The 12058-nt window shown below is 43.2% G+C and overlaps 1 protein-coding gene across 2 annotated transcripts in view; it reads left to right on the top strand.

The window, feature by feature from the left end:
- Positions 1-12058, top strand: part of LOC128696069 (uncharacterized) — a 218843-nt gene that overhangs the window by 123117 nt on the left and 83668 nt on the right. For both annotated transcript variants that reach the window (XM_070094938.1, XM_070094937.1), the window contains exon 3: positions 6914-7092. In XM_070094938.1, coding sequence (XP_069951039.1) covers positions 6914-7092 — 179 coding nt within the window. The remainder of the gene's footprint in view (positions 1-6913; positions 7093-12058) is intronic.

Here is a 12058-nt window from a genome sequence, read left to right as displayed (position 1 = left end):
AAGAAGAAGTATCTTCGTCAAAGGAATTTACGCAAAGATTAACTTCTCTTCGATGGTACCGTTTCAAAATATTGACGTGATACATTCTTTCTCTACCCTTGACATCCAAGATATAATCTACCTTATTGCAGACCTTCACTACTTTATACGGTCCGCGCCAGGTAATTAGCAATTTGTTGGATTTGTCAGGTAGGAGAACTAAAACTTCATCACCAACATTAAACGTACGCTTGGAGCTTTTATGGTCAAAATAGGTCTTGTACGTTTCCATAGACATCTCTAGGTTTTTACCGACCAAATCGGCGGTTTCTTCCAACCTTTCCCTTAGATCTAAAAGAAACTGATAGCTGTTTTGAACCTCAGGTTTGATATCTTTGGACCAAAGTTCATTCAAAATAGATAGTGGTCCACGAGCTTGTCTCCCATAAAGCAATTCAAAAGGGGAATAACCAAGGGAATCACTTGGAATCTCGCGCATTGCGAAAAGAGCACATGGTAAAAATCTATGCCAGTCCGTTGGTTTAAGAATACATAGTTTTTTTAGTATTGACTTTAGGATGGCATGTTGTCGCTCCACTCTTCCGTTACACATCGGATGGTAAGGTGTAGTGAAAAGAGGTTTAACACCCACAAGTTGATAAACGTGTTCCATTAATTCTGAAGTGAATTGTGCCCCTTTATCCGACAGAATTTCACGAGGTATACCTACACGTGAAAAAATAGAAAATAAGGCTTCTGCGACTTCTATGGACGTAATGGATTTTAAGGGTACCGCCTCTGGGAAGCTGGACGCATAGTCAATCATAGTTAAAATATATTTATGACCTCCTGATGAGCGAGGTGTGATAGGACCAACTATATCTACTGCAACCCTTGCAAAAGGGACTGAGAAAATTGGCATCTTTACCATAGGAACTCTCCTAGTTCTACCCTTCTGCGTGGAAAGTTGACATACGTGACATGATCTGCAGTACTTATAGATGTCAGAGGACATGCTAGGCCAGAAATATAGGTCCTTGATTTTATTATAGGTCTTCCTATGTGAAAAATGGCCAGAGACTGGCAAGTCATGAGAAATCTTTAAAATGGTTTCACGGCAATCCTGCGGAATGACTAACAGGCTTCGACCAACGTCATTGGGTTTGTCCGCAGACACTATAGTCTTGTACAAAAGATCGTGTTTGAACTCAAACTTGTAAGAAAATTTCTTTCTCTGGGTCACCTTGCCATTTAAAGCTAACTTCCGAGATTCCTCTAAGGAAGGACAAGTCTTTTGAAGACCCTCTAAATCTATATGAGACAGCTCGATTGGCTTTCCTTTGGAAAGAACTAATGGGTGGATAGGTTTTACCTTAGACTGAGCTCTGGTAAGGACGTTAATTGAGTCTAGTTGTTGTATAGATTGTGCCACACGTAGTTTTCCACTGGTGTCTGCGTTGTCCAGTTCAAGTGACTGACTTACTAAAGGTGTTACCGGAGTTTTGTAACCATCAGCTCTCTGATTTAGGTTATCCAACTGAATCTCATCTGGAACTATCTGTGAAGAAACAGAGATATTAGGTTCCAACCCTTCCTTGGAAACTCCAAATTCCAAACAGTCCTTCTCAGATGGGAAAGCAGCCCCTTGTATGTTCCCAACCAAAACAGAACACGAGGTTATCGGGGCAACTACGGCATCTACCCATCCTGAGAACCATTTGCACCTAACGAAACATCTGACTGTTGGAAAAGAATCGCTTCTTCCTAAATAGTCAGTTAATTTAGTGGACTTATAACGTGAAGAATCTAGGTTAGGGAAAAGCTTACTTGAGATAACAATACAGGAACATCCAGTGTCTCTAAGAATGGTTGACACATTCATACCATTGACTGTACCTTCACTAAAAGGTGCGTTTATGTTTGATTCAGTGAAACATTTACCGACATTTTCACCTTTTTTTCTAGGACAGTCGGGCCGTCTATGACCCCACTCATTACAGTTGAAACACTTTACTGTGAAGGCCGTGGAATTCTTAGGTACGGAGGGTTTGGATCCCTCAGATTGCTTAGGCACAACAGGCTTATATCTGCTACGCTCTTTAGGGTAGTTATTATGAGCGCACGCATATATATCAGCAGCTTGTGCCATTTCCGCAGCCGTATGAATGTTTCTTTCTTTAATGAATATTCGTAAGTCAGAGTTTACAGAAGAAAGGAATTGATCTCTTACCATCAGGTCTCGTAAAGATTCGAAATCGTGGTCAACCTCAGCACTATCAATCCACGAATCAAATAATCTGAAAAGTGTTGTTAAGAATTGCATGTAATTTTGATTAGGAGTTATTTTAATGTGTCTAAACTCCGACCTGTAATGATGAGTAGTTTTTTTGAAAGCCTGAAGTATAGCTTTCTTCAGCAGGCTATAACTAGAAATAACATCAGAGGGTAGAGTGGAATAGACGTTTAATGCTGAACCTGACAGTAGTAAGCCAAGCCTAGTAGCCCAAGAATCTACTGGCCAGTCACAGAGAGTAGCAGTACTCTCGAATCTAGTAATATATGCCGCTATGTCATCTTGTTCTGAGAAAGGTGGTATTTGTGGCATCCTAATATTAGGTTCTTGGGAAGGGTATTCTAGAACCCCTTCATCTATTTTCTGCTTAGATAGTTCTATCTTCTTGGCTTCTAATTCCAACCTTGATTGTTCTAACTCAATTTCCTTCATTTTGAAGGCTACCTCTCTTGCCTGAACTCTGTCTTCTCTAGCTATCCTTTCCTGTTCGATTTTATCCTCCCGAGCTAGTCTTTCCTGTTCCTTTTTCTCTTCTCGAGCTAGTCTTTCCTGTTCCTTTTTCTCTTCTCGAGCTAGTCTTTCCTGTTCCTTTTTCTCTTCTCGAGCTAGTCTTTCCTGTTCCTTTTTCTCTTCAATAGCCATTTTAATAGCCATTTTAGCAGTAATGTAATTATCAAGGCTTTGTCCAGTAAATCCCATTTCCTTTCCAGCTTTCAACCAGAAATCTAAAGAATCCATCTTGTAAAAAGAAATATTACGCACCCAACTTCAACTGACTTAATTAAAATTAACAGTAACGTCTGTTACAAAAGAGGGACACAGTCCGCACACTTTAAACTTCCCAAAGTAGAAAATGAAATAAATATTTCTCCCTGGAAGAATACACTTGTGGGCTCAATAGCCTTCACTAAGCAAAATACACACGGTTCACACAGGAGGGGTTATCATCAAAGTTCCCCAGGTCCAACAAATAGGTAAACTTCTAAACCGAACCTTAGAACCAAACAACGGTAAGTCAACCAGACTACCAGTAATGACTTGACACCTCAACTAACTCACCCTTTTCTATCTTAAATGTTATACTCACAACCAGTTGAACCATCAGGACGATGTTGCTTCAAGAGTCGGATCCTGGCAAGGTCGCCATTGTCAGTGGAACGCCTTCCAACTGAACAAAAGAAATTAATGGAAAAATAAATAAATAAAGAAATAACTTAGGAAAAATGAGAATAATGATTTTTGAGAATTTTACTTAAAATTTAAATATAATAAAAAAAAATGGCCTTCAGTTCTTTTAGTTGGGCAGGAGTAGGTATGGCCCTGGATAGTTCCTCTGATGTTATTTATGTAGGTTATCCTGGGCAGATGGTAATAATCCGATGTTCTGGAATCTCCTACCACTTGGATGGAGCACAAGTAGAATAGGTAAGGGCCGGTAGTAGTAGAATAATGTTAATAAGTATTATTAACACATGTCTTGCTCCTTTATCTGGCGTCTATCCTGGAAGACCACGCCAGGAACAGAGCTGGTAATAAGAAAAAATAAACTGGTTACCCATAGTCATGATAATATAACATTTAAGAATTGAAAAGAATGATAAATGCCAAAATCATTACTGGTAACCAGCAAACAAAAGAAAAGAACAAACAGTAATACTCCTGGTAGATCACCCTACCTGATTAGGAGAAGAGTGGAGGTGAAGTGACTCTCCAAACTTCAACCCACACCAGGTAAGGTCAATATTACCAGGAGTAGAAACTTTAACAAATCGGACACCAGGAACTAGTTTTGCCCCAGCCCGCCAGAGAGGGGGGGGGGGGGTGTGCGCGCGAAACGTAACTCGCTAATGGTTCCTGGTTGCCCGAACAACCTTAACCCCACTTACACCTACTTTTCCCTCACAGCACCAACACCTTAACCGCCTCAGACAGGCTGCACCAACACCTTAACCGCCTCAGACAGGCTGCACCGGCACCTTAACCGCCTCACCCAGGCTGCACCGGCACCTTAACCGCCTCAGACAGGCTGCACCGGCACCTTAACCGCCTCAGACAGGCTGCACCGGCACCTTAACAGCCTCAGACAGGCTGCACCGGCACCTTAACCGCCTCAGACAGGCTGCACCGGCACCTTAACAGCCTCAGACAGGCTGCACCGGCACCTTAACCGCCTCAGACTGGCTGCACCGGCACCTTTACCACCTCAGACAGGCTGCACCGGCACCTTAACCGCCTCAGACAGGCTGCACCGGCACCTTAACCGCCTCAGACAGGCTGCACCGGCACGTTAACCGCCTCAGACAGGCTGCACCGGCACCTTAACCGCCTCAGACAGGCTGCACCGGCACCTTAACCGCCTCAGACAGGCTGCACCGGCACCTTAACCGCCTCAGACAGGCTGCACCGGCACCTTAACCGCCTCAGACAGGCTGCACCGGCACCTTAACCGCCTCAGACAGGCTGCACCGGCACCTTAACCGCCTCAGACAGGCTGCACCGGCACCTTAACCGCCTCAGACAGGCTGCACCAGGACCTTAACCACCTCAGATAGGCTGCATCAACACCTTAACCACCTTTACATAAGTTGCACCACCCGTCCGCCCCCTGGCATTTTGCCGCCACGTTCACAAATATAATAAAGTTTGCTTTAATCTCGCTCCTACGCTTTTATCTTCCTCAGTTTTTCATTTCGTATTTTGTACTCTTTTATTTCTTTCGCCATATTGCCAGGTGGCGCAATATGTTTCCACGCTGCTTGCCCCTGCTGCTGTGTCCCATAAACACACCGAGAGGGGATGGGGGGGGGGCTCGATGCTAGTGTAGGGTTCTTGATTCAAAGAATTCGAAGTGCCTTCCCCTTCCTTGGGTCGAACCTGGTTGCCTCCCCCGCTCCAGACACACGCGCACACACACACACACGCAAAAGTAGTCTCTAGTCCCATTCCCAGTATCACACCTGCAGCTTTCCACATACATCCTGTTTATTTTTTTTCATTTTGTTATGGGTTGGTACAACGTGCAATACTTGCTTCTTTTATTTTCACCGCCACCTTGGCAGATCTCACGGTTCTCTCCTTAATCCTCCTCCCTCCAGTGACACACACACAGGTGTGGGGTCAGTGCTGTGTTGTGTGCGACCACCACCTTGTGCTGTGACTCCACTAACACAGGTGTGGGGTCAATGCAGTGTTGTGTGCGACCACCACCTTGTGCTGTGACTCCACTAACACAGGTGTGGGGTCAATGCAGTGTTGTGTACGACCACCACCTTGTGTTGTGAGTGATTCCATTACTAACACAGGTGTGGGGTCAATGCAGTGTTGTGTACGACCACCACCTTGTGTTGTGAGTGACTCCATCACTCCATCTAATCCATCATCCTGTTGGTTCTCTTAACCATTTATCTACAACAGGGGTCGGCAACCTACGGCCCAAATGATGTTAAATATATGTCAAAGTTTAGTATGTATTATTAACTCTTATTTATTAACTATGGCGATAGGTGTGCCCCGCCATGCGTTCCCAGACATGGACCCTGAACAACGTTGCCAACCCCTGATCTACAACGTATGGTAAGAAGGCAAATAACTGTCGACAGTTTGAGGAATATGAGCTAGAATATATTCAATTAAGACATCTTGAATGAAGATATTGCTGTTCTGGGACCTTGAATACTTCAGTTACGTATATTTGGAGAGATCAAGATCCAAGAACCGAAGCGGTTTCAATAAAGGCGTCCTAAGTGAATGCATTTAGGCACATTTCTCTTGAGCAACAAGTACAAACTGGTACTTTCAGTTTATAATTAAACAAGCTGGCATTAGCACTCCCAGTGAAGACGTCTCGCACTCCCCACTGATGACGTCTCGCACTCCCCAGTAATGATATCTCGCAGTCCTCTGTGATGTCTCTCACTCCCAGTAATGACATCTCCCACGCCCCTTGATGACATCTCTCACACCCAGTGATGACATCTCGCACTCCCAGTGTGTATAAGTCAGCTCTCTGAGCTGTGATTGAAAAAGAACATCCAAAACTAACCGGCACGTGGAAAGGTCTTCATACTACGTACTATTCAATTTTGTATACACTTCTTCAGTTGTATTTGTCAAAAAAAAAAAAATTCTCACTATATACTGTAGAATAGCCGTAAGATAGCCGACTATATAGCCTCTGTGTATATATCCTGTGTGGTAAAGACTCGATCCTCTGTCTGCTCAGACACACATTTGCTATCTGTCCTTCATGGTTAATGTCAGATTTATTCGAGAGGGGAAGGCGTCAGTCCTCAGTCTTTAAGGGAACGCTTGGCAAAACAAGCTTCAAGGAGGGTTGCCTTGAAAGGTGAAGAACTCTCTTAATTTAGGGAAGTGGAACTTCTCCCCTCTTCCTCGGATCAAACCTGATTACTTCCAGACACAGACACTATGTACCTTGCAGGAATAGCACTTCTCAGATTATACTAATAATTATAATAATAATATAATAACAGGGGGTAATAACCCCCTCCTCCTGTATAAATTACTAAATTTAAAAAGAAAAACTTGCGTTTTTCTTTTTAGGTCACCCTGACTAAGTGGGATATGGCCCGTTCGTTGAAGTAATAATAATTAATAATAATAGCAATAATTGTATTTCAGATCGTTCCCGTCCCTGGTGGAAGAGCTGGAACAGGAAGTACGTTTTGCTGTGTGGCACTTGTGGCACCTCGGCCGTCCTGCTGGGTACTTTCTACCTCATCATCTACTTCGTGCTTAGGTCGTACACCTCGTCTCTGCAGTACTTCGAGACTATACCCACCTACGTACCTGCTGCCGTGGTAAGTACCCTGACAGTGTACGAGCAAGACACATATGCGACACTTAGGTATCTTTGTCTTTAAGACACATGTGCAACGTTTAGGTATATTTAATTTCTTTCAGACACTTTGGTATCTTTATTTGCCTTATTCATCAACTTGTCTGTACTGTATATTCCACTGCATGGAATAACCCATGCAACTTTTGCGCTTTATGGCAGTATGATATTATTAAACTTTGTGTTTTTTTTTTCCAACCAAGTATAGTACCTGCACTTTGATGGATGGGTGGGGATGTTGTGGTTCTAGAATTGAGGAAGTACAGTGTTTGCACTCTGATGGGTGGATGGGGATGTTATGGTTCTAGAGGTGGGGAAGTACAGTGTTTGCACTCTGATGGGTGGATGGGGATGTTATGGTTCTAGAGGTGGGGAAGTACAGTGTTTGCACTTTGATGGATGGGTGGGGATGTTGTGGTTCTGGAGGTGGGGAAGTACAGTGTTTTCACTGATGGATAGGTGGCGATGTTGTGGTTCTAGGGGTGGGGAAGTACAGAGTTTGCACTCTGCTGGATGGGTGGGGATGTTGTTTTAGAGGTGGGGAAGTACAATGTTTTCACTGATGGTTGAGTGGGGGTGTTGTGGTTCTAGTGGGGGAAGTACAGTACTTACACTCTGAACGATGGGTTGAAATGTTTTGGTTCTAAAGGTGGGAAATGCAGTGTCTTCAGCCCCAACAGCTGAACTCAAACTACGTAAACCGAACTAAATAACTAGGCAATAACAGACCAAAACATGCAACAACGAGATTGGTGCCGTAAATGAAAGGGATTTCGAGAGACATCACTAGAAGATAGGACCAGGGAAATATGATCATGACATACAAAATACTCCTTGGATTAAATATAGATACAGACTGTGAAGAGAGGAGAGGGAAATATGATCATGACATACAAAATACTCCTTGGATGGCAGTTAATGAGGCGGATGAGCTAAAGTTCCAGAAGTTAAGGTTTTACTATTTCATTGTCAGGGTGGTAAGTGGAAGCTAAACATCATTGAAGTTTGAGGCAGGGTCAGGAGCTGTGTCTCGACACCTACAAAAACAATTAGGCAAGCACAAAACTAGGTGAGTAAATAAAACACACAATGCTGGTTATGGCATTTTATTGAAAATGGTATAAAATACCGAACAGTTGATGATTAAGACACATGTGCAACAGTTGGGTATCTTTATTGTTGAAACGTTTCACCCACAGAGTAGGCTTCTTCAGTCAAAATGAAGATGATTCAATCAGTACGCCATCCCTGGAGAAATAATATTTGAGGTGGTCAGTCCCTCAGCCTGGAGCAGAGTTCAGATCCATGAGCTGTATTTGACTGAAAAAGCCTACTGTGTAGGCGAAATGTTTCAACAATAAAGATACCTAACTATTGTACATGTCTTAATCACCATGGCATATTATGGTGACGTTTCGTCCACCAAGGACTACTAATTCACATCTTCCCGTAACTAATGGAAACCTTTTATGTGCCCGTGCCCTTTCTGTACCTGTGCCTTTTCTTCATTACTTTTGGGCAATCCGCCTATGTCCCCCAGTTAACCACATTACCCTAATAATTGCGAAATAAACCACAATTTGTGGAAAGTCGGTGGAACCACCAGCTTAAAGCATTGTTGGGCAAACTAAAACTTTTTTTGTCTGTCGCACTTGTAAAGCTTTTATGAGCTGCCAATTAATATTATTCACACTCTGCTGCTCAGTTATAAATATGAAATGTTTTTTTGATGCAATACTTCAGTAGGATTCTTTTTTTTTACTTATTTGTTGTAGTAAAATTTTAGTGTTGAGATATAATTGAGGTTAATAATGTATCCCCTTGTCTGTCAACAGCATGGCAGTTTTATTTAAACGATTCACCAGCCGACCAACTAATTTGCCAAAGATATACACGGAGAAGTTTATATTCACCTTTCCGTGTGTATATCCTTGCTGTGCACCAGCTACTAGGGTAAGGAATACTCCAGGCTTGGCGAAGCCATGGATATGTACACCCTTCGGTGTGTATATCCTTGTGCACCAGCTACTAGGGTAAGGAATACTCCAGGCCTGGCGAAGCCATGGATATGTACACCCTTCGGTGTGTATATCCTTGTGCACCAGCTACTAGGGTAAGGAATACTCCAGGCCTGGCGAAGCCATGGATATGTACACCCTTCGGTGTGTATATCCTTGTGCACCAGCTACTAGGGTAAGGAATACTCCAGGCCTGGCGAAGCCATGGATATGTACACCCTTCGGTGTGTATATCCTTGTGCACCAGCTACTAGGGTAAGGAATACTCCAGGCCTGGCGAAGCCATGGATATGTACACCCTTCGGTGTGTATATCCTTGTGCACCAGCTACTAGGGTAAGGAATACTCCAGGCCTGGCGAAGCCATGGATATGTACACCCTTCGGTGTGTATATCCTTGTGCACCAGCTACTAGGCTAGGGAATACTCCAGGCCTGGCGAAGCCATGGATATGTACACCCTTCGGTGTGTATATCCTTGTGCACCAGCTACTAGGCTAGGGAATACGCCAGGCCTGTGAAGTCATTGTTCGCAATACCCATTCAAATTCAATTTTTTATTTCTTTGCATAGTATACAGTGTGTGACTTACATGTTCTTCAATATTGTTAAGCACAAAAAAAGCCACTAACATGCCCGAGCATTTCGATAACAGAAAGTAAACTTGTCTATTATGTATGTGTATATACACATGATCATTTTATTGAACCATTGATTGAGAGAGAAAATTATATTTATTGGCTAAGCTTCATATGTCCTGAATGACCCTCTGTTTCCAGCACATCCTCCTAAATATTATTTTCCTGTTGCAAAGACAGTCGGGTGGGTGACCGTTACATGAAGCTTTAACAGTGATTATCAAATTCAACACTTTAGTACTAATACACCGATTGTGATGAAACACTTCAGAATATACTTACTGTGATGAAACACTTCAATATTCACTTACATTTGACATAAGGCAGTGTTGATTGTGTCATTTTTCTAGTTTTTGCCCCAACATGTAAAACTGTTTACCTGGCCCTCCCTCGCTAGGCTTCTCTCCACTTTACGAGACTCAACCTCTCATATTTCTGGGCTGTAAACCCGCCGAGCCACCCTAACATCGACCCTGTGTCTGTATCGGAAAATAATCGTCAGGATGAGCGTTTAGGTCTTGGCCCAGGTGGTGCTGTGGAAGCTAGGAGCTGGCAGGCAAGCCTTTTGTTGCTGTTGGTGTTCCTTGTGGCAGTGGCACTCTGCTGCCACCTCTCACACTGGAATATACCTAAAGGGTGTTTCGGGGGGTCAACGCCCCCGCGGCCAGGTCCCAACCAGAGATCAGGGCCTTATTAACCAGGTTATTACTGCTGGCCGCATGCAAACCGACGTACGAACCACAGCCCGGGTGATCAGGAACTGACTTTAGGTCCTTGTCTGGTTCCCTCTTGAAGACAGCCAGGTAGCACCACTTCCTTGTTTCAAGAGCATTATTGCCCCTCATCAGGTCTACCCCACTTCCTCTCTCTTGACGGATTTTTATCAAAAGTGTTCTACGCAATATTTTTGTTGACTTTCGTTTGGTATTCTTCTGCTCTGTTCTTAAACTCTTACTATGATTTCGAACTAACTGACATTCTAGTCGTATTCCATTCTTGTCATCACTGTTTCACTCTGGCATTATTCCATCGTGGCATGGCACTCTTGCATTCAGATTGTCCACTTTATCACCAGCATAACTAATTTAGCAATAGTGAGGCAAATAAAGTGGAGGATAAGAAAGCAATAATGATATTAATGATAAATAATGATGCTAATAGAATGATTATTATATAAATAATAAAGTTAAGAGTAACAGTGTTGTAAATAGTATCGAGAAAAACTACAACACGAGCAGCAGCAGCAACAACAGCTGCAGCAGAGCAGCAGTAATACCAGCAGCAACAACAATACCAGCAGCAACAACAATACTAGTAACAAACACAACACAAATACCAGCAAGAACAGCAGAAGCTGCAGTACCACCACCACCACAACAAGAAATTCAACAACAGCTGAAGCAGCAATATTAAAACTAGCAACAGCACTACCGACAACAACCACACAGTAACAACCAACAACATCAGCAGCAACAATAGCAACAGCAGCAACAAAAAGAACAATAATAACAATAACAGTAAATTTGCGACCAGCACAATTTAGCAACATGTGTGTATACAGGAATGTGTCGTGTATAAATACCAGAATTATGAGGGAAAACAATGTGCAGCAGTAGAGGAGGTTAAGCTGTGAAATGTACCGTGTGTGTGTGTGTGTGTGTGCGCGCGCGTGTGTGTGCGCGCGCGTGTGTGTGCTTCTTTGTGTATTTCAGTGCATGTGTATGTGTTTGTGTACTTTTATGTATGTGTTGTGTTGTATGTGTTGTGTTCCGAGTTGTGAGTTGACTTCCATCACATCATTCTACTTTTCATCCATCCTTCACTGAGTGGCCTTGTAACTATGTGGAAGGAAATTGTCAGATTTACCGAGTGCTTGATGATGAAGGACTCTTGATCTAAAGAATTCGGGCTACCTCCCTCTTCTTGGATCAAAAATGATTACCTCCCATTCCGCAGGTGTACGACTCTACGGTTTTAGCGTGATGGTTGTTGTTAGCTGAATCAGTGATGGGTGTTGTGTTGGCAGGATGAGTGATGGGTGTTTCAGCACACGGTGCAAAATACTCTTAATGAATTGCCTAAGTGCAATATGTACACTAAGGGATACTCAATAAGTGTGAAGGGACCAAGACTTTTCAACACCCTCCCTTCATACATAAGGGGATTGCCAACAGACCCCTAGCTGTCTTCAAGAGGGAGCCTGGCTAGTTCCTAGTTCAAGTCAGTATCTTGATCAGCCGGGCTGTGCATACGTTGGACTTCGTACGACTAACA

This window comes from Cherax quadricarinatus, chromosome 48, assembly GCF_038502225.1.
Source record: "Cherax quadricarinatus isolate ZL_2023a chromosome 48, ASM3850222v1, whole genome shotgun sequence".
Taxonomy (NCBI): Eukaryota; Metazoa; Arthropoda; class Malacostraca; order Decapoda; family Parastacidae; genus Cherax; species Cherax quadricarinatus.
This window is presented reverse-complemented; position numbering and strand designations above follow the sequence as displayed.